The following is a 26,845-nucleotide window of genomic DNA, read 5'->3' as shown; positions in this document are numbered from 1 at the left end:
CTTCGTAATGAGAAGAGCCCGAAGATAATGCGCACCGCGACTCGATAACTTCATCCACCAGCGCTCTTCAGCATCTCTCTGACAATGTTGTCTGGAGAGAGCAACCCTGTGTCTGTCACTCCATTGAAGAGCACACAATCAGGAGATCGCGCCTTCCTAATCCTGTGCAGGTAAGACTGAAAACCTTCATGTCTACTTAAAAGTAGGGTAAGGAAGTAATCAATCTTACGGTGCATTCGGTTCAATCGCGGATCTAAATTGTCGATAAGAGAGTTGCCACTCGGTAAGGGTGCGTTGACGTTCTTCACGAGCAACCACCCCTCTTAAGTTCTCGCCCTTATGGCGGTAGATAACTATACGCTCCTTGCAAGGAGGGCAAGGGGGATCACTCCCGCGATCACAATCACAGCTAGTTCTGAAACAGTACGATAAGCAGATGGCACCCGCAAAGCTCTTCGTCTCTGCACTTGAGCAAGGCGCACCTCCTTGTTAAAGGCATCAGCCTATACCTCCGCGCCATAGACCTGAACTGACTGCGTTGCTCCCATAAGAAGACGTCTTCTAGTAAATATAGGGCCCCCAACATTCACCATTAGCCGACTCAAGGCCGAGACTCCAGCTGTAGCCCTATCTCTGCTGCTTTGATTTGCTCGAAGAAGTTTATCTTCGAATCGAGCATTAAGCCAAGGTATTTAACCGATTTCAACCCTGTAGTCAACTCGGCGGTCGATATGGGGCGGGGGTTCACTTATCCATCCGCTTACCCGTTGCATCAATATCCAAAGTCTGCTTTACGCCTGTTGTAACAAGTGCCGCAACGTCGTCGACATAACCGACCAGGCGCGACTCTTCCGGCATATAGAGTCTCAGCAGACTATCGTAGAAAGCGTTCCAGTGGCCCGGCCTTTGGATGGGTCCTGTGCTATTCCCGACATGATTTCCATCCTCCTTTGGTCCTCTAGCAGGTCCTCTAGGAAGAGCGCTAATTATCGAGATCGGTGGCTGTGTGCCTTGGCTCGATGAACTGCATCTATGACCTTCAGAACAGCATCCACTGTGGATCTCATTGTTTTAAACCCGAAGTGGGGATAAGTTCCCGGCAGCGCGGATCGCTTCAGCGAATCTACTCCTGATGAGCTTTTCGAGCACATACACAGCGGGCGGTATGCAAACGGTAGCTCCTGATCTCCTTCTCGCTTACTGATCAGCAAGAGTCTCGCTACCTCCCGGAAACGAGGCAACATGCCCTTCTTCAAGCAAGCGTTGAACGCCCAGAGCTGCAAATCTGGCCGTTCTCCGATCATCAGTTTGTAAACTTCTGCCGGTATACCATCAGGACCTGACGCATAGATTAAAGTCCTTGCTTTCTCTTTCTCTTGAGAGCAGAAACTGGAGTTTACTCTATTTATTGTTCGTTAATAATAATTTGAAGCAAAACACGTATGCCAGGGTTTCAGCCACTCGCTGCACTGCTGAGAGACCGCCAAGGGGCTAACTTCTAGCTCTCTCGAACGATGGTTGACTTGTCTTCATGCCAAACTCGGCGACCTACGTCTCATCACCGCGTCATTTTTCGCTTCAGAAATCATATCCTTAGCAACCATCTGTCGATGTTGCTTTTGTACGAAATTCAAGTCTGCTTGGACAAGCCGCGATGTAACGCATCTCGTTGCAATTCCAAAACCGCTAGCAATCTCTTTTAAGCTGATATGACGGTTTTCGAGCACCATTTCTTTCATTGTTTTGACGTTTTCGTCTGACTAGCATGGATGAGAGTTCGGAACAATGTACAATGTACGACTAATTTCAAAGCCTTTATACCACTCATATGCCCGATTTTTACACAAAGCAGACCCCCCAAAAAGTTTTTTTCAACGTTTTCAATTTATCAGCACAAGTATAAACGAGGAGTGCCTGGAGGCACTGTAAAAGGCCGATTATAAAGTGTGTTTCGGAGTCAGGAATGCCCAAGAGGATCCACTGGAGAAAGTTTGGTCAGGTAACAAACAAGAACAAACTCTCCGGTGCGCAAATTGGTAGGATTGGCACGACAGATGAACTAGAGTCAAAGGTCGGCGCTCTTGAGAAGGCATTTGATACCGCCTTTAAAGTCTCATGCCCTACTAAGTAAAGCAAAAAGACCCAACCTCCGTGGTGGAACGAAGATCTCTCTAGTCTCAGGAAGCTGACGAGAGAAATCTTCAACATCTGCTACAGGCAAAAATACTGGCAGCCATACAAGGACTGCCTGAAGAAGTACAAGTCGGCCATCATAACCGCCAAGAGGCGGCCAAGGAACATAAGAGCCCATCCTTTCTTAAAAAGTCGAAAGCCTCCTAGACGGAATCTTCTCGCGAAACCTTGGAGCTGCTGGTTCAAACGCACTTTCCCTCCAGCGAGGAGGACTGTGAGTCAGAACCTTGCTTGGAGGGTTTGCGGCAACCCCAGCTGTGCGAGACTATGAAATCGGTAATTACCGAGGATAGGATCGGCTGGGTTATAAACAGCTTCTTGCATACAAATCTCCAGGCCTAGAAGGCATAATGCCAGTCATGCTACAGAAGCAGCAGGAAAGGGCGGTGCCGTGGCTTATTGAGATTTACCGGAGCTGCATCACTTTAGGATACGTACCGCAGTCCTGGAGGGGCGCATGAGTGGTTTTCATACCGAAAGCGGGCAGGCGCGATCATGAGTCCGCGAAGGACTTTCGACCAATCAGCCTGACCTGTTTCGTGCTGAAGACCCTAGAACGCGTCCTGGACATTCACTTAAAGACGATTATGGAAAGGACGCCTTTCTCTAAATCCCAGCATGCCTACCTCAAAGGAAAATCCACAGCAACCGCCCTCCACGAGGTAATTGCCACGGTTGAGCGGTCGCTGCAGTACAAGCAGTATACCCTTGCTACCTTCTTGGATATAGAGGGAGCTTTTAACAACGTCAGTATCAACGCCATCAAGGAAGCCTTGACCGGTATTGGATTGGAGGGGTATCTCACGCATTGGATTATATCCATGCTGAGTACCAGGATAATCCAGTCCGATCTGGGAGGCAACCACTTGACCAGAGCTGTGAACAGAGGCACGCCCCAGGGTGGCGCCATCTCACCGGTGCTCTGGCTGATAGTAATGGACCAAATTTTACGTACATTGGACAGCAGCGGGGTGAAGGTGGTGGCGTATGCCGACGACTTGGTGATATTAGTATCAGGGGTGTTTCTGTCCATTATGAGCGACATCACGAAAGGTGTGGCTGTGGGCCGCAAGATGCGGACTCAGCAAACACCCAACCAAAACGCAACTGATACTATTCACCACCAAGACAAGGATACCTGAATTCCATCTACCACGGCTGAATGAACAAAAATTAGTTCTTTCCTCTAATGTAAAGTATCTGGGTGTAATCCTGGATCCTAAGCTAAATTGGAGGTTGAACATAGAACTGAGGGTTAAGAAGGCCTGTATAGCCTTCTATGCCTGTAAGAGAACCTTTGCCAAGAAATGGGGTCTCCGGCCGAGGATGGTTCTCTGGATGTACACCGCTGTAGTGCGTCCGATCCTGACGTACGGATCTATTGTATGGTGGCAGGCTTTGAAGAAGAAATACAATAGAACGAAACTTAATAGGATTCAAAGAACCGCGTGTGCAGGTGCTACGGGGGCTCTGCAGTCCTGCCGGCAGATGCTCTCAATGTACTCCTGCATCTCCTCCCCCTTGACCTCCACATCAAATATGTTGCAGCGTGCAGTGCCGTCAGACTACGTGAGGCCGGATGCTGGACAGCGAAGTCCTACGGCCACAGCAACATCCTAGATGAAATACCTCGAGAAATCTGGGCATCCCCCACGGACTATGTCACTCGCAAGCTGAACTTCACGAGAAACTTTGCTGTGGACCTTCCTTCCAACCAGGGCAAAGTGGAAGACCGGCGGCGTGTTGCATGACTATGACACAGTATTCTTTACGGACGGATCAAAGATGGCCTATGGTGTCGGCGCGGAGGTTTTCTCGAATACACACGGTGTATCCAAGTCGTATGGTCTCCCAGGTTTCGCCAGTGTATTCCAGGCGGAAGTACTGGCGATATTGGAAGTCTGTCGATGGCTGGAGCGTGATTCGAGCCCCAAGCGTAACATAGCCATTCTGACCGACAGCCAAGCGGCCATCAAGGCCTTGTACTCAACGACGACATCTTCCCGGCTGGTGGGGCAGTGTAAAGACGCGCTCAACCATCTGGGTGGCACGCTGAAGGTCACTCTCCTCTGGGTTCCCGGACATAGGAACATAGAGGGGAATGAGCGGGCTGACTGATTGGCCAGGCAAGGCTCTGCTCTTGGCAGTCCATCGGCGAATACAGTCGGTGTTCCTCTGGCTACTGTCGGGGGCGGAGTCTGCTCGCACTACTTAGCACTACCGGCTGGACTCTGCCTCCCTGCTCCCATAACAACAGTCACGGTCTTAGGAGTTTGTGGCATCAAAACGGCGCACCAAAGCGCTAATTGGGCTCCTCGGAGCGGCCATTGATACCTACCTACCTACCTACCTATCAGCACACGGAATTTCATTAGCAACCCAAAGTTTCAAGCAAACTGCTCAACAAAGCAGTCCATACTAATAATAATAATAATAATCGTTGACGCAACAATCCATATTGGATCAGGGCCTTAAAGTGTGTTAGAGCACTTCATTCAAGAACGTAACGGTACACTAGGAGGCAATGTGGTCAGCATTGCGCTCGCCCGAGATTATTACCCTGATTTGACTCAGGTACTCATTCACAGCTGAGTCGACTGGTATCCGACGTCAAGTCACGATACAAATTCCACTGCCACCAGTGAGATTTGAACCGCGACCTTCCGTATGACAATCCATACTAAAATGCGACAAAATGTAAAAAGTTGACTGATGTAAACAGACGTCATACAGATACTAAGGATTCATTGTCGCGAAATATTGACATGTTTGACAGTAAAGGCGGTACCAACTTAAACAAAGCGAAAATAACCGGTTCTGCGTGGGGAGTTCGTTTAAATTCAAAATTTCAGGTACTTTTTGATCATTAAATATAAAATATCTTTATTAGCAAAAATGAAAGGTCTATTCACAATAGTTAAAGCTTAGGATTCACGATTTGATTAACTAAGTAAAAGTTTTCGAACGCGGGAAATTTCAATCCCAGTCCCAATCAAGGTACCAGCTCATGCAACGAATATTCGTCCACTAAACCCGGAATACTAAAATATGAAAAATAGTTTCCAACATCAAAATATTCCATAAATGTCATATTCTAATTCTGCTTCTCTCCAATTTTTATCTCGTTCCATGCATATACGACCACATCATTTCCTGTAACCGCTCCGCCATAACCAAAATCACATGATGCCGGACCACTTTCCTATGTAATCTCGACGTCTTTACTTGATTCCATATATATTTCTTGGTACTCATGAAAACGGACAACATGATGGCATACAAAAGGATATGCCTTTCATGTGGATGTGGCCACGGCGTATAAAATAATAAGAGAAACATTTACAGAACAAGAAATATGCGCGCTGACCGAAATCCAACTATTTCCACCTCAAAAGATGGTTGGAATTGTACAAAAAGGATCTCCGTTGAGGAAAATGATTACTTACGGGTATGTTGCTAGGACCTACGTAGGATGGTGGTGAGTACACGCTGCACAGATGCCCAGCTTAACTTAAGGCAACTGGATTTCGCATATGGGGAGTCTCGGTTTGGTACATGCAATTTCTGCTTGCGTCCATTTTATTACAAACTGCACAGCATTTTATGAGAATGCGGAAGACAAACCAAGCGCAAGGAGCAACGTCATATGCTCCACTTTCAGAGAGTCCTGGATGGAAAATATTGTAATTTTAATGGCCCTCTCGTTTGGAATTGAAGCAAATTGAAAGCTGACAAATTCCTCACAGGTCCTGTGAGAAAATTTGTGCGTTACAAGTGCCCCGGATGATGGATAAGGTGTTCTGGAATGTGGCTTTAATACCCGCAATAGTACTGAAGTATGAACGTGTTACAGTTTAATGAAAACAACCCTCATTTGGGCTTAGAATTAATTCCGGAATAACAAGATACAATTCGCAAATATGTTTTGTTTATGATGCAGAACTAATAATCGATTAATTATAGGAGAAGCAGACGTACCTACTCTTGCTCAAAGGGATCCACTTGTTAACTATGTACCTAATACGGCCTGAACACAGCGTCTCAGTTTGCATCGGCTCCTTCCATGCACACTGATTACACCCACAATGAATAATAGCGACTTGCATAGATTTTGGTATTTATCAGCAATTGCCGGTTGCACAGATGTATCTGCTTCCATAGATAATAGATAGAGTAGAGATACACGATTTATGGTTGCATGCCTTAATGCCCTCGCAACTGGCATAAGTCTCTTGCAAATGCATTGCAATGTGTCTTAGACAGACGATGGCTGCACTGAGCTAGTTTAGGAAGGAAATAGTTTATGCACCCGTTAACCATCCGCACGACCTTCCCGTATTGAGTACACACATATTTCGTGGGGGCTATTAAAATAAAGCTGGAAGGCCACTTCCAGGGGCCGTTTATACGATGCCAGGGGTGAATTTGGAATTAGGGTACCATCGATTATTGTTGACTAGTAAGCCTAGCAGTATTACGGATATAATTTACACAATTAAGCACGTTAAGGAAGGACTCTTTCACACTAAATTAACTCACTAAATCCTAAGGCACTTCTACCATATTTCGCAACAAACCCCAAACGCATTAGATTTGAAACACCAACAGCTACTCTTCCATGCACACGCTACCCTAAACCAACCCCCAACCTAATATCCTTTCTTTTTTTCCATCCTCAATTCATAGATTACGACGAACAGCCGAGACAGGTCTAATGGATCGCCAGCGAAAACTTTGGCATTCACCAAAACCACCCTGCGTCAGGCAGATTCAGCCGATTAACTTGAGGGTAAGTTTTCAATTTTCCGAAAATGGATTTTCGATCAAAAATTTGCACGTTCTGCGAGAAATTATTCTCTTTCGCGCGAGAATGAATTGATCCAACTGCACGACAACGTGCAATGTGCAATCCTCATCATTCACCAAGAATAGGAATTTGTCCCATGGGCGATTGGGGGAGGCGACAAAAAAAAATAGGAATATGAAGTTGAAGATAGAGTTGATGTCACTTTTCATGGTATTCATATTGCAATGGAAGCTCTATTTCATTGACTTGCAACTCGGGCATTGTTGGGATGTTACAATTTGGCGAACAATGATGGCAGATTGAAAATGAAGGGAGGAAATTTGCGGCGATGGATATGCTTTGTTGTTCCAATGCAGATTTGCTCCATTGATCACGGGAAAGACGAAGAAAGTAGGACGTTTGTCATCTTAAGCCGGTTAACATGATTTGTCAATACCATGTTAGGAACACATACGGCTTAAACCAGCAACTGATTACTTGGTACACTGACGGATCCCTCACAGCAGAGGGAGCGGGTGCCGGTGTCATTGGTCCAAAGAAAATGTACTTTGATCCAATGGGTAAGTACACTAGCATATTCCAGGCGGAAATATACGCCATAGGCAAATGTGCCTCCTTTAATCTTCGAAGGAACTACAGGGGGTAGAACATAGCTATCCTCACCGATAGCCAAGCAGAGATCAAGGCACTTAGGTCCAACAAGGTGAACTCTAAACTGGTATGGGAATGCCTTGAGAGACTGAATACACTCGGCTCGTCCAACAAGGTCTGGATACTTTGGGTTCCAGGCCATGCTGGGTTGAAAGGCAACGAGGCAGCGGACGAACCAGCCAAGAAGGGAGCAGGAACGCCTTTACACGGGCCAGAAACCTTCTGTGTAATCGGAAACGGTTTCATAACTATGAATCTAAGAAATGAAGAGAAACGGTTGAGGGAACTATACTAGGCGGGCCTACCAGGGTGCTTATTGGGGGATACGAACCCATGCGTACAAAGGATTGCTTAAACCTCACCAAAAAGAACCTCCGAATCATAGTGAAAATTCTCACTGGTCATTGTCGGCTGAACTATCACCTAGGGAAGCTAGGGATATCTACGGACACTGCCTACAGGTTTTGTTAGGAGGAGGATGAAACCTCTATACCCGTCCTGGGACAGTGTCCTGCACTTGTGCAAAGTAGGTCGAGACATCTGGGATAAATGTTCTACCAGATGCAAAGCTGAAAGATCTGGAAGTGGGGAACATATTAAAGTTTCTAACGGTTACAGGCCAGCTTGAGATACTATGATCAATAGGTACACTATAACCAGTAAAAGGGGCACAATAGTTCTTCAAGGACGCGGTGCGAATTTGTTTCCGTAAAGAATGAATTAAATTGTACGAAATGCAGGCTTATTTACGCCACGTCAACCACTATCCCCCAAATGGTACATGGCGCATCCACCGTACCTACTCCCCACCCTTGCCATTTCTGTGAAATGTGTTCTAACCTTCGGCAGGTTTTCTCGAAAAGCTTACACACATTCTCTACTGTTCTGCACCACGTACTTCATGGGCAAACTCCTATTCGACGTCTCGGGGATAGTGGATTCCCTTGCATTAACCCACAGCCACTTCTGCACATCTATCGGTACCTAGCAGGTATACGGAGGCAATTCTCCGTTCAAGAGACGACATCCGGAAGGCAAGATATTGCGGGAAGTGCACTCACAGGCAGGCCCTTAGAAATCCAAGAAAATTGAAAATTTCCATCACCCTCGGCCAGCGAAAATGGCCACAAATGCAAAATCGTCGGATTGCGGTGCGGGATGTCTCGCTCGAGAGGGTAGGCGGTCGAAATTCGGGAAATGCAAGAGTTTTATCACAGCGGCATCAGGAAGGCAAGATATCACGGGAACTGCACTCTCAGGGAGCCCCCCAAAATCCAAGAAAATTGAAAATTTCAACGACCCTCGGTCAGCGAAAATGGCCAAAAATGCAAAATCGTTGGATTGCGGTGCGGGATGCCTCGTTCGAAAAGGGAGGCGGTGCAGATTCAGGAAATCCAAGATTTTTCTGACAACGACGTCAGGAAGGCAAGATATCGCGGGAAGTACACTCTCAGGGAGGCCCTCAGAGATGCTAGAAAATTGAAAATTTCCACGACCCCCGGCCAGCAAAAATGCGAAATCGTCGGATTCCGTTGCGGGATGCCTCGTTCGAAATGGGAGGCGGTCCAGATTCAGGAAATGCAAAATTTTCCTCACCACGACGTCAAGAATGCAAGATGTCTCGGGAAATGCACTCTCAGGGAGGCCCTCAGAAATCCAAGAAAATTGAAAATTTCCACGACCCCCGGCCAGCAAAAATGGCCAAAAATGCAAAATCGTCGGATTGCGGTACAGGATGCCTCGTTCGAAAGGGAAGGCGGTCCAAATTCAGGAAATGCAAGACTTTTCTGACCACGACGTCGGGAAGGCAAGATATCGCAGGAAGTGCACTCTCAGGGAGGCCCTCAGAAATCCAAGAAAATTGAAAATTTCCACGACCCTCGGCCGGCAAAAATGGCCAAAACTGCAAAGTCGTCGGATTGTGGTGCGGGATGCCTCGTTCGAAAGGGGAGGCGGTCCAGATTCAGGAAATACAAGATTATTCTGACTACGACATCAGGAAGGTAAGATCTCGCGGTAACTGCACTCTCAAGGGGACCCCCGAAATCCAAGAAAATTGAAAATTTCCACAACCCTCGGCCAGCAAAAATGGCCAAAAATGCAAAATCCTCGGATTGCAGTGCGGGATGCCTCGTTCGAAAGGGGAGGCGGTCCAGTTTCAGGAAATGCATGATTTTCCTGACTACGACGTCGGGAAGGCAACATATCGCGGGAAGTGGACTCTCAGGGAGGCCCTCAGAAATCCAAGAAAATTGAAAATTTCCTCGACCCCCGGCCAGCAAAAATGGCCACAAATGCACCTTCGTCGGATTCCGTTGCGGGATGCCTCTTTCAAAAGGGGAGGCGGTCCTGATTCAGGAAATGTGAGATTTTCCTCACCACGACGTCAGGAAGGCAACATATCGCAGGAAGTGCACTCTCAGGGATGCGTTTGGTCGCTGTTGTAGCACCAGTTTGCATACCTCTGCTGGGATGCCATTGTGTCCTGGCTCCTTCTTTCTTTTCATAGAGGGAACTGCCTCTTCCAACTCTTCTATAGAGAAAAGTGGGCAGTGGTCATCATCCCGCAGGGGATGCATATAATGCGTCCATCTGTTCTGCCTTAAGTAAACAAGGTTTTCCCAAGGCCTCGATTTTTCGGTTTACCAATTAGTAACAGAATCCCCACGAGTCTCCATTCACCTAGTCGACCATGTCCTGCCAGCTGCGAGCTTCTTTTGGCTGATACGTACTCTGTGATTATGGTACATGCCTACACTCAATCGTTTACTTTTATCGTTATCTTTTTCGACGAGTCTTGCTTTGGTCTACGTGTTTATCTTTTGGTAGAAGGTTAGGATAATCCTCATACCAAAGCTTGGAAAGGATGACTACTCATATTCAAAGAACTTCAGGTGCAGGGCACGATATGTTAGGTAGGTAGCCAAATTAGCGCCATGGTTTGCCGTTTTGATGTCACAGACTCCTAAGATCATGATGGCTGTGGTAAGGTCATAGAGAGAAAACACGGGTCCGGGGTGAAAATTATGTGGAAACCGTGGTTCGGAAAATTACATAGGGCTCCATTATTTTCGGGGCTTTATGACACTCCATCCAGAACTCTGCAATTTCCGCCGTCTACCAATTCATAGACAGCTTACCACGTCTCGATGCCCTTCTGGATTAGCCGTTGTATCAGGTTCAAAACTGAATTTACGAGAGTGTCAGCAGCAGTTCCATCATCGTCAAGAGTGAACTCCAGCGTTCCAATAGTTTCGACGAACTTCTCGGTGTTCACCTTTACGTCGTACCACGCCTAGAAAGAGCGCGAGGGTGGGGCGCACCGATAGCTTGTGTCAACCACTTCAAACACAATATATCAATGGTCGCTTGCCGAAAAGTCTTCCAGAATTCGCCACCGGTCCACCAGCGACACCAACGATTCCGATGCGAAAGTTATGCTTGGAACGCTTCCTTCACAGCCAGGGCACTGAAACTTTTGGGGTGAATCCGGTGTTCAAAACTACAAGTCCTGTTCACGTCGCCATTTCGAGAATTCATTTTTCTCTAGAGTCTGAATAAGGCATGCCCCATTCATGCCCTGGTAATGAAGTCACCGCCAGCCAGGATCTGCCTCTCTGTGCCCAAGATAGTATCCTCCGGATTGTCAAGTCTGCATCGAATGTCATATTTATCTCTTGAATGCGGATCACGTCCTAGCTCTTTCTAGTTCTGCTCTGATGACTGAACACAGCCCCAAGCCCGCAGTGTGCGCAACGCTCTCGCCAGGCGCGCTACGGTCCTTGCATATAACTCAACTCTCTCGCCTAATTTGACGAGGACCCCACCACCCTTCGTTTGCCGAATGAAAGACACTTCCGCTCCGCTATTTTCGGGATTGATCCTATAACTGATTTCACTGAGGACTTCTCCAAAGTTCGTTCCTTCCGTCGGCTTAATAAGCAGAGCTAGGGGTCTGGTCCTCTTTCCTCTCTCCACCGAAAGAATAGGTGCTTCATCCTTCGGATCCGCCTTAATTTTAGGCAGAGGTTTTTCTGATGGAGCGGCATGTTGTTGCCTCTTAACTATCTTCGCCTTCTTCTTTTGAGCCTTGGAGAGTACCTGATTGAAGTCTTCTTCAGATGCCCCTTCCTCCTTTTGTTCTGCAACGGTGTGTAATACGAAATTCACTCCAAGATACTTTTAACGCCACTTTGTTAGCCTTTCCTTTGGCAATACCCATAATGGTATTGCATACCAAAGCTTGGAGCACTAAATCTAGACACTCATACTCAGTCAGGTTAACCATCCGCCATCGCCTAATGAGGAAACTAATCGTTTTGGGTAAGGTTCCGAAAGACTTACCGGAACACATCAAAGCATTGCAGGAGGGACATGCTCTATAGGATGTTTATATCTCCCTCAAGTATTCTATAGTCCAAAAGAACATTTCTCGGTTAATTTTATATAGAAGAGCTGAAGCTCAAAGAAAGCACCATTGTTGACTTAATGCTAGGGTCCTGAATCGTTAAAGGTAGCAACCCAGTGAAAACATAAAAGCTAAACAACCAACGTCCGATTTTAAAACCAAATAAATGTTCAAAGAAAATTACATAAATAAATTTCCCCATTTTCTGTGATTAGGTTATCGATTCTGTTTTCCTGGCGAATATTGTCCACCCTTCGCCCCACGCTATCATTTTCTACCAAAATGTAAATTCCACTCATTCCCACTTTACATCTATTCCTCAGGTCGAAATGGAAACGGTCGCGTCAGCACTTTTTGTACTTATCTTTGGCTTAGCAGCGAGCGGGATGATTCTAGCCCTTGAGGTATCTTACGATTTATGGCAGAGGAGAAGCACCGCCAGCAAATCTGCGGATATTGGACAGGAATGGCGCCGAACCGCCGAGGAGCAGCACAAACAGCGATGCAACCATCCGGCAGCATCTCCCAAGGATAATGTCGGCGAGAAAGACTTTGAATTCGTCAACTAGGGATTACGCTTTATGAATACTCGAGAGCAACAAACCCCTCCGCAAAATATACATGTACCACATGCCAGCACCACCCCATCCTGCAATACCAACGGCAAACTTTGGCCATCACCGAAAAAATACAGATAAGTACACGGTCTTTGTTCCGCCAGCGAAAATAATATTTCTGAATGGACCTGGGAGCGGGACGTGGTATCACTTGGCCAGGAGTATCCTGGAAGCATGACTATGCAAAAATAAAGCCCATAATGCACTCATGCACGAGCATTAAATATGTTTTACTACATTTGTTCGGAACTATCGCATGGCTCTATTGGAAAACGGATTTCGGATGCGGTTGTTATGGGAGATTTTCCGTGTAGACATTTTGCCCTCGTGGAGCGGTAATCCTCAAAGCTATGATTATCTGATCCTGCTACGAATTCCGACCAGGTTTGTGTCGTTTAGATGGAATTGAATTGTGGTTGCGAGATAACGGCAGAAAACAATGGTGTGTGGATTTGGCCGGGTCGCAGGCGATTAACTTATGTTTTGGAATTATTTAACATTGTCCTGGACGGAAGCGGATAATGCATCATCTTTGAATTACTAGAACGGAATTATGGGGAAACAGAAAAGTCGAGTTCTGTTTGAATAGATTAGGTGGAACGGATCTGCCGTACTCGGACCACAGATAAAATCCTCGTCCACTCCATATTTCGAATGTGCATTTCAGTAATACGGAATTATGAGCTTAAAAAAGTTTGATATGCTCTCATACCAGAATATTTGGTCTAATACCAAAAGGACTCGATTTAGTCATTCATTCGGACTAATACAAGTTTGGCAATCATAAGTAGCTTTTCAATCTTCAAGCTTCAGACAGACATCCCTTATGTGTCCCCCGATCTCGAGCTAGAAGAAATGTTCTCCCCGCTCGAGAGCACGGTGCGGACCTACGTATGGAGGCTGCAGCGGCTTCCAGATAGCTTCCGTCCTGACAAGGACGTGCGCGCACGAATCCAGTTCCTTGGGAGCGCAGGCAGGTGCGGATGTGTGTCGGGTGGGAGGTGTGGTTTTAGAGCGGTGGAGGTTGTCTCTCAGCTCTCTCTTGTCGAAGACCGGGTCATTTGGGAGCCTTGGGTTCTCCTCATATACCAGCTCCGCGGGGCTGGCAGCAAATTCCTCTCGACGGGTTGTTCGGAGGCCAAGTAGGACGAGAGACAAGACTTGAGTCCAGGACGGATCGTGGCGGGCTATAATGGCGGATTTCAGCATCCGGTGCCAACGCTCTAGCATCCCATTGCGGGTGGTATGCAGTAGTCCGCTGGCGTTTGAAACCCACGAGTTTGCCTAACTCCGAGAAAAAGGTGGACTAAAATTGCATTCATGCAATTGCATGGTCAGTGATAATCACTGCAGGAACACCAGAGTGAGGAATCCAGTCTCGGCAGAGAGCCTCAGCACAAGATTGCGCCGGAATGTCCTTCAGAGATATTGCTTCAGGCCACCGCGTAAACCTGTCGATGATTGTGAGGCAATACTTGAAACCGTGCGAGTCTCACAAAGGGTCTACGATGTCGAGGTGTATTGTGTGGAATCACTTGGTAGTGCATGGGAATGAGCCAACTTCTTTTTTTACATGCCTGGTGACCTTACACTTCTGGCATGCGATGTACTCTCTGGCCCAGGAGTTGACGTCCTTATTCATTAAGGGCCAGAAGTATTTTTCGGTGACTAGCCGATTTGTCGTCCTGATGCCTGGATGCATTAAATCGAGTGCGTGGACCACTTCCTTGCGAAAGCTGGCCGGAATGTATAGCCGGGGGCCCTTTTCCGACTACTCGCAGCAGAGAGAGAGGTTCGAGCCGAAGATGAGCAACTCCCGAAATTTGTATTTGGGATTGGATTGGGGCTCTGAAGCACTGCGTCACCCTTCTGCGCCTTGGCGATAGCCGAGAAGTGAGCCGGGGATGTTAACCTCGGAGACACATAACAAAGCGTCATCAACTATGTTGTCCTTGCCAGATACGTGCTGTATGTCGAACGTGAACTGGCTTATAGAGCTCAGGTGTCGCAGCTGACTAGGGGACGCTTTGTCGGGCTTTTGTTTTAAAGCATACGTGAGAGGCTTATGGTCCGTGAACATTGCGAACGGCCTGCTTTCTAGAGAGAAACGGTAGTATTTAATGCTCAAGTACGCGGGGAGCAGTTCTCGATTGTAGGTGCTGTAGTTCCGGGATTCAACTATTTAGAGAAAAAACTCAACAGCTGCCAGACTTGATTCACCTTTTGGTGAAGAGCAGCACGTACTGCGATGTCAGAGGCATCAACAAAAACGACTAGGGGTGCATCTTGTCGAGGAAATGCCAAGAGTGTAGCATCAGCCAGTTGTTGTCGGGATTTGTCAAAGGCGCGGACAGGCTCTTCAGACCACACAATCTCTCGTGTGTCTTTTGTTTTGAAGCCAGACAATTCGTACGTGTTGGGCAGCCTTGGGCAAGAAACGATGATAGAAGTTTAGCATGCCCAAGAACCTCCGCAAATCCTTCACATTTTTCGAACGGGGGAAGATTCAGATCACTTGCATCTGGTCTGGGTCGGGCTGTATTCCGTCAGGGGAAATGGAGTGGCCGAGGAGTCTCACTTGTGTCTGGAGAAACTTGCATTTATCAACGTTTAGGACTAAGGAAGTTTAGAAAGTCATCGAAGCCAGAGCGACTTCAGCAAGTCGTCGTCGATCTTGCTCCCACCCAATTGCCCAACGTCAAACCTGCCAGCAAGTGATCCAGCTTAGTTGTGACTCACTTACCGACAGGCGCTTAATTAGCTCCGTTTTGAGTACATTGTAGGAGGCCGTTTTGACAATGTCTGCCACAAGGAGGATGGTCTTCTCATCCAGGCCTACAATAGCGTGGTTAAACTTGGTAACGTCCGCTGTGATTCTGGACATCTGGAATTGCGCCTCCAGATGGACGAACCACAACTCCGGGTTCCTTCGCCAAAAAAGAGAGACTGTGCGAGGGCGGTCACTTGAGGGTCCGATGGGCCTGCCGCGTCTTTGTTGTCCAGAGACATGACACTAGCTAAGTTAAACGGTGCGAGATGATTCGAGGACGCGGCTGTACCGAATTTGAACAGGTTTTTGTTGACAAAATCCATCGATGTATCCCGGAGCGGACGCTTGACGCGCAGACCAAAAATAAAAAACTCGCTACGAGAACGGAACTCGAACGACGAATTTTAAAAAGAATACCGTCGCCGTCTCTTGCGGCAGTTCTATATTTATTTATGCTTTAACTAGAAATTCAGGACACGGAAGGTATATGTCAAAATTTTACAACTTAAAAAAAAATGTTTCCCTCCAGCGGCTTCCACTGACAGCATTTTTGAGATTGGCGCTCCTGAGCGTGCAGATAATCCTTGTCGGCGACTCCGGCTCCCTGCGGTGACATTGTCGAAGTCAGCTTCTGCTTCTAGAAGCTTGTGGCTCAACGGGCCGATCTAGACATCGGGGGCACAAAAGAACCAATGGAATTTTTCGCGTCTTTCAGTCGCGCTGATACGGGACGTCCTCTGCAGAATTCAACTACGTGGCGGCCACGACCATGACGGCGGAGTTCCACGAAATGAATTCCTTTCAATCGCTCATTCGAAGCTGCGTTCGCGGTGCTGCGACTGGCTCCTTCTGGCGCATGTCCCATGTCCCATATCCGTAGCATTTACGAAGAAGAGGAGCCCTCTCAACCTACAACGGCGTCCAGCGCCTGTTATTAGGTAGAGCTCTTTGAGGGTTTTCCCTCCTCTCGGCAATGTGGCTGTCCAACATCCAGACTCACGTGGTTTGACAGCACTGCCAACTAAATCATATTTAATGTGGAAATCCAAAAGTACATTTCAAATATCTGCGGACTAAAACTGTAGTCTCATTAGCACCCGCAGACGCAGTTCTTTCTTGGACAAACCGCCGAAAATCCCTTTTCTTACACAGGTCCTCTTGGAGACGTACAAGTCTACACCGGCCATCTTAACCCTCAGTTCTATTTTCGGCACCAATTTAACTTAGAATCAGGGATCACACCCAGATACTTTACATTGCCTACTTAGCCGTGAGAGGTCAAATTCAGGTGCCTTCGTCCTGGGGGAAAATAGCATCAACTCCATTATGATGGGAATTATACCGAATCCCAATGCGTTCTTATTATTTCACTGTTAAAGGAGGGAAACACCCCTGGCACAGTCAGTCCTTTGGATTCGCCATCATTTTCAACCGGAGAAGTGGCTCCATCCTGTTCACAACTGTTGCCAAGTGGCTACCTCCCAAATCAGACTGGATTATCCAGTTCTTATCACGGATATTATATAATGCGTAAGATATCCCTCCAATCCAATACTAGTTAAGGCTTCCTTGATGACGTTGGTACTAAAATTATTGAATGTTTCCTTTATATTCAGGAAGGTAGCTTAAGTAAACTGCTTGTACTGCAGCGACCGCCCAACCGTGCCAATTACCTCATGGAGAGCGGTTTCCGCGGATTTTCTTTGAGGTAGGCAGCTTGGAAAAAGGCTTTCTCTCCATAATCATCTTTAGGTGGATGTCCCCGGCCCGCTCTTGGGTCTTCAACACAAAAGAGGAGAGAGTCCACTGACTATCGGCTAAGTCTGTTTCCCGGTAGGGGCTTCGAATGTTTGAGGACTGTGTCCTTAATGATGGAGGGTTATTTGTTGTGGCATTCAATCGTAACTTTTTAAGGAAAGTGAAAATCTTTTTATGGTCCTTGGCAAACTCCGGGAATATCCTCCTGCTGTCCTATCTGGCCTCGAGTTTTTGAAGGTTGCTTTCAAACCCTTTCCCTGCAAAACTCGCAGAAGTTGCGGAACATCCAATTGATACACGGTAAAAGGAAGGATGTTTTCTAAGATTCATCAGACGAGTTATTAATAGGGACGAGACGTGAGTTTTTTTAGGTGAGTCAATGGTGTGCAACGAATGAGCAATCGCAGATGGTTCTGATGGACTTCATGTTTTCGACCTAAAATTATTGTACCTTTAAAGCTCCTGGAATGCATACAATAAATGGCCTAACACTAACACTCTGAGAGGTCAAGCAGTGGACTGCGGGATAGACTGATGTGGAATATAGCTTTCTGGTAGCCAACCTATCTCCTTCTAGGGTTGATATGCAGCTCTCCAGGGCTCTCTCTCGTCTACCTAGACCGTTAGTGGGTACTAATAGCCAAACCCTGCACGAGACCGTACTATTACAGAAAACTATAAAACGCTCTAGACTAAAGAATTGAAAAACACCCCCTCCCGCATATGTCCCCAACACTGAGAACCAGGCCAAGAAGGAAGAAGTTTGGAGGTCAAGCAGTGATCTGCTGCGGTCAACATTGGCTTACTGCAAAGACCACAACCAACAAAAATGCCCGCGCGAGTAAGGGCACGCATGAGGTCAGCAAATCAGACAATAGGAAGGAGACAGGCCTCAGTGGCGCAGGGGCTAAATGGTTTCTGCGCTATCTGAAGGCTGGCCTGAAATCAGAAGAGACCTTTAACAAGGCACAGGACAGGCCAAAGCCTTCAGCATCAGAGCAATGAAAGTGGGGAGTACGGAGATAATGCTCCCATGAAACCCTAATCCGAGCCCAAGAGAGTGAAACACCTGGAAGGCCAGGGGTGAAGTTAGTGGCCAAAAGACCCATCATTAGCTACGCTAATACGGTAAAGATCGTTCGATTGGTCATGAAGACCAAGAAATAGTTGGGAAACTCATCGTCATGAAGATGTATGAGAGATGGAATAAAGAGCTTGTGTTTACCGATATGCGCTTTTGGCCAGGGCTTATACTGGTAGACTGCGCTACGAAGGACACGACGCACTTGCTTAGAACTGCTGTCTCCAAACTAGCGGAATGAAAGGTAACGACGTCGATATGTGCTGGGGAAGATATATCAGGGGCACACATGGTGACAGCTTACAAAAGTCGCAGAGATTGGGACGATAAAGTTTTTATGCCTCCTCATCACTCAAAACATGAGCCTCCACATACGGTTATGAAGGGTTTTTAATAGCATGGAGGAGGGCAAAGGCAAACTCCTTACGATCGGGGTAGATGACAGATCCTACGAAGAATTAAACGTCGTAATGGCCTCATCAATTATATATTTGTAGCCTACCTGTCCACGTGCACAGGGAGAAATAAAGGAAGGATACTCAGGAGGATGCCATAGTGGCTGATAGGGCACATCCGATCACGGAAATGGACCTGCTATCCACAGAAGAGAAGAAGCTTGAAAACCTTGACCAAGACCTTCTAAAGCTGGAGTCGGATAGCGAAACGCAAGCACGTAGGGGGAGGAGGACAATACTCCAACATTGGGGACCAACTTCAAGCACTAATGGAGCCTATTAAAAGCACTAATTTAGCCCAGGGAAACCTCCCACCATGCAAAAGCAGAATCTGCAGTAATTACAAAAGCAAGTTTCAATGATAATTTTGGAATCGTATTGGCTCAAGAACCCTCAGTGTACCGGGGGCAGATTCGCGGTCTGCAAGGAGAAAGCATCCAGGTAATTTGCGATTCCTTTTGTGAAAAATCAAGAGCTTGCATCATTCTCAAAAGGAAATTAAGATATGTTACACATGTCTTTCAGAATTTCCAACTGGAGACCTCATTGCACTCGAAGTCTCACAGGAAGCCGGGGGAAGGACTCGAGAATCAGTCGGGGTCAGGATACTTTCCATAAGACAACACTCAGATTTCATTGGAATTAGTCGTTAGACTGACAAAGTTATGCAGTTTCCTCGGCTAAGGATGTCGGTTCACTAAATAATCAGATTCGACGGCAACTCAGAAGTAGACAGAGTAATAAGGAATCCTAAGAGAACAGACTGCGGCTCCTACACAAGAAGATGCCTGAGTGAAACCATGGCTCATCTACAGGTGAACGCTGATATTATGGGTGAAATAGAGCAGGAAACGGTGGTGCACTGCTTCAAAAAAGTCACCATTGGCACATATGAGGTCAGCTGTCCGGCAACGACAATCAACTCATCAGGGCACGTACCCTAGCAGAGCAGAACCCTGGCCAAAATGAAAAAAAAAGCTGTGAAAACTTGTCATGAAAAAAAACTGTGAGCTAAGAGTTGGCGTCATTCATTCAGCACGTTTTTCAATTTGGTCGAAAGTGATCCCGTCTGGAGAGGCCCACGTATGTTTGAGGACCGTTCTCCGCTTTCCAGCCAAATGCTTTCAACAACCGTTTCGTGCGATACTGCTAACTGAATAATCCGCAGTCCGTTATCTCTGGTATACCTATGTAAGCCATAGGAACCAACGTATCGTACTTCGAGCACATGGTTTACTGGATAGCCAATATAATATATGGTGTAGTGACTCTTCTCCAGGAAACCGATCCCTGTCCAACGCATCTCCTGTTATGTAATCCGTCCAGTCCGAGGCTCCTGTTGTGGCTTCGTAACAAGTTGTTTTCCGTGTAGGGTTGTCAGCTTTACCCAACCCCCTTCCTGGAGGACCAGTTGATACAATTTGACTCGCTTTCATCCTTCTCCGCCTGCAGCTTTTCGTTAAGAAAGTGCCCCCGCAGTCACCACGTGGAGGTGTAGATAGGGTTTGGTAGTAGAGCTGTTGGTTTTTGTTCAGCAGGCGTTTCCCAGGTTTTATGCTCTATCGTGGATACCAATCCACGTTTCGCCCTGGGACCTATACTACCCTTTGACCACCATTATATGTACAGAAATAATCCAAATTAGCATAACAAACATGCTTCCCAGGCAATGCCTTACAATTTTTAAAAGAAATCATTGATTTTCACTAATAGAGTCAATATTCAAGAAAGAAAAAAGAAAAAATGAGGTAAGCTTTGAAGCTGACTTTGGCAAAGATCACACAAAGCTGTGGATGAGAGTAGGTAGGTAGCTATCAGCGGCCGCTCCGAGGAACCCAATTAGCGCTGTGTTGCGCCGTTTTGATGCCACAAACTCCTAAGACCGTGACTGCAGTTATTCGAGAAGGGAGGCAGAGGACAGCCAGCTCAGATCTTCAAAGCCAGCCCGTAGCATTCAGGAAGGAAGCTAGAAATCTCGCTAAGGTCCGGAAAGAATGGTTTACCCAGTGTCCGTAGCCGGACTCTAGCTAGAGCTGGGCAATCGCAGAGAAAGTGCATGAGGATTTGCCCTTCCTCTCCGCAACTTCGGCAATGCAAATTGTAAGGTATACCGAGCCTGGCGGGATGCTCCCCTATAAGCCAGTGCCCAGTGCAGACCGCCGTAATCTTGAATGCATTTGCACGCGTCTGACACAGGAGCTCTCGTGATCGGGCTATGTTATAAGCGGGCCAAATTTTCCTTGACTTCGCACAGCTCGTAAGTCTTCGCCATCTAAGGCCTGAGCCGCGCTTGACAGCCGCCAATGAGACATCGACCGTACCCGCCGAAGGGCTGCCAGGAGCAGAGCCCCTTCTGGCCAATTCATCAACCCGCTCATTACCCTCTATGTTCCTATGACCGCGATCCGAGACTGTTCAGCGCCACTCTGCACTGTCCCACTAGCCTGGAGGATATCGTCGCTGAGTGCATAACCTTGATGGCCGCTTGGCTGTCGGTCAGAATGGCTATCTTACGTTTGGGACTCATATCAAACTCCAGCCATCGAGAAACTTCCAATATCGCCAGTACTTCCGCTTGGAATTCACTGGCGAAACCTGGGTGACCATACGACTCGAATACACTGTGTGTATTCGAGAAAACCCCCGCGCTGACTTCACAGACCATCTTTGATCCATCGGTAAAAAATACTGTGTCTACTTTACAACACGCTGCCGGTCTTCCACTTTGCCCTGGTTGCAAAGTCCAGAGCTAAGTTTCTCATGAAGTTCAGCTTGCGTGTGACATATTCCGTGGGGAATGCCCAGATTTCCCGATGTACTTCGTCTAGGGTGTTACTGTGGCCGTAGGACTTCACTGCCCAGCATCCGGATCCACGTAGTCTGACTGCACGCTTCAACGTACTTAATGTAGAGCTGTAGGGGAGGAGATGCAGGAGTTCATTGAGAGCATCTGCCGAGCAGGACTGTAGAACCCGAGTAGTACCTGCACACGCGGCTCTTTGAATTGAATTCGTTCTATTGTAGTTTTTGCTCAAAGCCTGTCACCATGCAATAGAATCGTACGTTAGGATTGGACGCACCACAGCGGTGTACATCCTGAAAACCATCCCCGGCCTGAGACCCAATTTTTTGCAAAGATTCTCTTGCAGGCATTGAAGGCTATACAGGCGTTCTTAACCCTCAGTTCCATGTTCAATCTCCAATTTAGTTTTGGATCCAGGATTACACCCAAATACTTTACATTGGAGGGAAGAACCACGAGAGTGTATGAAAACCACTCGTATCGTCTCCAGGGCTGTGGTATGTATCCTAAAGAGATACAGCTCCGGTAAATCTCAATAAGCCACGCCACAACTTCTGCTGCTTCTGTAGCATAACTGGCATTATACCATCTGGACCCGGAGATTTATATTCGGCAAAGCTGCTTATATCCTGGCCGATCTTATCTTCGGTAATTACCGATTTTATAGTCTCGCACAGCTGGGGTGCCGCAAACCCTTCAAGGAAGGCTCTGACTCACAGTCCTTCTCGCTGGCCGGAAAGTGCATGTGAAACAGCAGCTACAAGGTTTCACTAGAAGATTCCGTCCAGGAGCCTTCCGACTTTTTAAGAGAGGCTAGGCTCTTTTGTTCGTTGGACAGAATCTTACTGAGCCTCGCGAATTTACTGATGCTTTCGATGTTCTGTTCGATGTTCCAACCAAGACCGCCAGTTGACGGTGCTGATGGCCAACTTGTGCTTCTTCAGATAATTCTTCTATGACTCCCAATATTTATGACTGTAGCAGATGTTGAAGATTTCCCTGGTCAGCTTCTTGAAGCTAGAGAGATCTTTATTTCACCACGGTGGCAGTGTCTTTTTGCTGTGCTTAGTAGGGCACCAGACTTTAAAGGCGGTATCGAATGCCTTTTCCGGAGCCCCAACCTTTGACTCCAGTTCTTGCCAAGTTGCGCACCGGAGAGTTTGTTCTTAATTACTTGATCAAACGTTATCCATTCGATCCTCCTGGGGCCCCTCAAGGGTTTGGAGACCTCTGCGGCGAGATCTGAGAATATCCAACTGTGATTTGAGAAGGATCTCTGGTCAGATACTCTCCAGTTCTCCACCGTAAGAATCCTATTGTCTGTTAGTAGGGAGATATCAAGGTCCCCCTCCCAACAGTCACAGTTCCTCGAGCTGAGAAAATGGAAGGCTGATGTACTGCCCCTGTTACACACCGATAGATTTGTAGTAATCATAAAATCAAATAATAATTCACCTCTCTCGTTGATTTTCGAGCTGCCCCAGAGCGTATGCCTTGCATTGGCGTCGCAGCATATTAACAAACTGACCTTCTTTGTTGCTACGGTACGCGGAGGAGTTCTCTGCTCCCTCCTGCTCCAATTTGACCACGACTAGGTGGCTGAAACTCGCAAGCTTCGCTGATCTAAGCGACGCACGATCCGAGAAAGTCCGTGGAGAACTGGTCCTCGCAAGCTATAACGTGGAACCCACGGACCTCCTGACAGGAATCAATGCAGGGGATGGATCCCGTATGTTTGCCTTCAGAGTCGAGGAGATGTTCAATGCCCATCTCCGACAGCCTGGCTCGGTGCTAGTTTGCCACTAGCGGAATTACCATTAGCCAGCGCCACACATAAGTAGCTCCTGGCCACATCGCTGGAGGGTTTCGCAGTTCGTGGATCGTCGGCTGACTGTTACTGCCTCCTTTTCTTCACATGTTGTTTAGCGTCCGAGTCCACTCTGCTCCGCTTGTGATCTTGCTCGACCTCATCGTGAGATCGATGGCTTTTCAGAACGATGGGCTTCGCCTTCTGCTCGTCTGCGAGGCGTTTGTTGTTGTACTCCTCAACAATCGCCTGGTATTTAGCGAGGTTTTTTACATCTCCCCCATCGACAGTACCGGCCTCCTTATTCTTAGCAATCTTGTCTCGACCAGGCGTATCGTACGCCCAAGCAGCTAGGAATACTCTTCCTAGAATTGTAGCACCTCAAGCTCCACAAGGCAGCAAACTGGCCTTCAGAAATTTGGTCGAAAGTGCTGCCCTTCTAGTCATGAGAGACTACCATTTTGAGGAAGTCGTCATCCAGAAATTACTAATCTGTTCCGCTGCAGCGGCAATAGTAAAAACCAACGATAATAGGCGGATATAGTAGTTTCCGTCTATATCAAATGCAATTCCCGAATTGAGCAACTGGGCCATGACTACCTTATCTTCGGTGGCGACTTTAACTTACGGATAAGGCGGAAAATTCAACTGGGAAAACCCTGTACAACTGGATCCACGACCCATTCACGCCAGCCAAACTTGAGGTGGTCTCGCCGGATTCTACGACAAGACCCGCTACTCAGTCCATCATTGACATTTTCCTGTTGTCTGACGAAGCCATGCAAAGTTTTCAGGTAACTTCCTGTAAAATTTTGTCAGGCATGTCCGACCATTTTGCAGTTGAACTCAAACTGACCTCAACTTCGCACCTGCAGAAGCGAGTTAAGGTAACCATCAGATCATTCGCCCACACTGACTAGGACAAATTCAAGTCAAATTCAGCACCAATGCTGAACTTGAAGAAACTCGCTACAGATCGTAATCTGTCAGACAAAGACATTGACGAAACTATCATTTTGGCTACAGACGCTATCAATACTGCTACACGCAAGGAATCATTTGAGCCTCAGCGCTATACCCCCACCGCCTCAAAATAATCCGGCCATAGTGTCGATGGTTGAGACAACTATCGCCGACTTCGTCTCTAGGGATTCAAAGAAACTTGTGAAATTCTCCCAAACGAACTCTTCGCTAAAACCAACGGATTCGCAACATTTCCTGAGTTTATCGCAACTCACCGCCTTGACAGACCCTCCTGGACGTACACCACCCGGGAGAACGGGTGAGAGAAGTGGTAGGGGGAGAGTTGACGGTTCTTGCAACCCCTTCAACACGCAAGCGTTGCAAGGGGAACTGGAACACTGCGAAAGCGGTTGTTACCCATGAAAAGGTGAGAGCTGCCATACTGTCCTTTGAACATTTCAAAGCACCTGGCATGGATGGCATCTATCCGGCAATGCTAAAGGAGGGTATGGAGCATTTAGAGCGACCTCTAAGAAATATTTTTCGAGGATGTCTTGCTCTGGGCTACGTGCCTTCTTCTTGGCAACAGGTTAAGGTAGTTTTCATACCGAAACCTGGGAAAGATGACTATTCTAATCCAAAGAACTTCAGACAAATCAGCTTGACTTCATTCTTGCTGAAAGGTTTGGAGAGACTGGTGGAGCGTCACATTCGTGGAAACGCACTTAGGTCACACCCACTTAGTGAAAACCAACATGCTTACCAACGTGGAAAGTCCTGTGAGTCTGCTCTTCATTCTTTGGTCACAAAGATAGAGGATGCAACTTTGAATGGTGAGTACGCGATGGGGGTGTTCGTGGACATTGAAGGGGCTTTTGACTGTGCGCCTTTTCAAAAACTTTGTGATGCCGCCAGAGCGCATGGTGTTGATGATGCTTTAATTAAGTGGATCCATGCTATGCTAACGCAAAGATTGCTGTGCGCTGAGGTAGGGGTCGATCACTACCTGACTACGGAAGCAACGATGGGCTGCCCCCAAGGAGGTGTGCTTTCGCCGCTTCTGTGGAGTATGCTGATCGACTCGCTGCTATGCGAACTGTAAAATTTGCCAATACACGCTCAAGCTTATGCTGATGACGTGGCTGTACTTGCTGTTGATCGGGATCTTGGAACGGTGTGTAGGAATATACAACGTGCCGTTGATTTGATAGACAGCTGGTGCCTCAGACATGGTTTGTCAGTTAATCCTAATAAAACCACAATGGTTTTATTCACAAAAAGGAGAAAACTGGATGAACTTTGTCTCCCTGAGATGAGGGGTACTACCCTTCAACTCTCCGAAGAAGTGAAATATCTGGGGGTCACTCTAGATAAAAAACTTCTTTGGAACAAATATGTAGAGGTAAAGATGAAACGAGCTCTCACAGCTTATGAGCTGTGCAGGCGGACCTTTGCCTCGACATAGGGACTCAGGCCTCATGTGGTAATGTGGATATACGTTGCCATCATTAGGCCGATGTTCATATATGCATCCGTAGTGTGGTCGGTTAAGGTGAGACAAAAAGATTTTCACCGTAAACTAGCCGCGCTGCAAAGAACTGTTTGTCTGGGTATCTCCGGTGCCATGAGCACGACATCCGGCGCAGCTCTGAATGCACCACTCAATTTACAGCCCCTGGATATATTTATTCAAAGCACTGCAATGAGAGCAGCTCATAGGCTAATTCGATTAGATCTATGGGAAAACAACGGATGTGGGAGCACAGAGCATTGGAAGAGTTACTGGCAGGACTGAATCCAGTTCTTACAATGCCTTCCGATTCTCGTGTCCCCATACATCTGTTTGGTAGAAGATATGTAGTTACCCTGAAGCGTAGAGAGGACTGGGAAGATCCAGAGGAATGCGTTCCGGGACATACGGAAGTCTTCTACACCGATGGCTCAAAAACAGAAGAGGGTTCTGGAGCCGGAGTCTACCTCTCGAATAAAAACGAGAAGTGGGCTTTTCCTTTGGGACAATATGCAACGGTTTTTCAAGCCGAAGTTTATGCGATCCTAAGGGTGGCCAACTGGGTGCTTGACGAGCGGTTGAAGGGCAGGCGCATCGCAATCTGCAGTGACAGTCAAGCTGCACTGAGGGCATTAAGCAGTCCTTTGATCACCTCGAAAATCGTTCAGGAATGCAGAAACCGTTTGAACTTTATGTCTAGATTCGATACGGTGGAACTACTCTGGGTACCTGGTCACTGTGACATAGAGGGAAATGAAATCTCGGACGCTTTAGCGAAAGAGGGGTCAATCTTCCCTATGCCGGGACCGGAGCCAGCAATTGGGGTATCAGTAGCATTGGCTAAATCTGTTTTCAAAAACTGGGAACGAGTTTCCCATAATGACAGGTGGCAGAACCTAAATGCTATTCGACACACCAAACTTTTCCTGCCAGAACCGAATATACGTACTGCAAAGTTTATCCTGTCGAAAAGCAGGAGGACTTGAAGGTGTATTGTAGGCATTCTGACAGGCCATAATTCA

At 47.2% G+C, this 26,845-nt stretch overlaps 1 protein-coding gene across 1 annotated transcript in view; it reads left to right on the top strand.

The window, feature by feature from the left end:
• The window catches only part of LOC119650383, a 69,585-nt gene extending 56,335 nt beyond the window's left edge, over positions 1 to 13,250 (top strand). The window contains exons 10-12 of the mRNA XM_038053122.1: positions 5,479 to 5,641; positions 6,880 to 6,982; positions 12,383 to 13,250. Coding sequence (XP_037909050.1) covers positions 5,479 to 5,641; positions 6,880 to 6,982; positions 12,383 to 12,628 — 512 coding nt within the window. The 3' untranslated portion in view covers positions 12,629 to 13,250. The remainder of the gene's footprint in view (positions 1 to 5,478; positions 5,642 to 6,879; positions 6,983 to 12,382) is intronic.
• The last annotated feature ends 13,595 nt before the right edge of the window (positions 13,251 to 26,845 follow it).

This window comes from Hermetia illucens, chromosome 2, assembly GCF_905115235.1.
Source record: "Hermetia illucens chromosome 2, iHerIll2.2.curated.20191125, whole genome shotgun sequence".
Classification (NCBI taxonomy): domain Eukaryota; kingdom Metazoa; phylum Arthropoda; class Insecta; order Diptera; family Stratiomyidae; genus Hermetia; species Hermetia illucens.
This window is presented reverse-complemented; position numbering and strand designations above follow the sequence as displayed.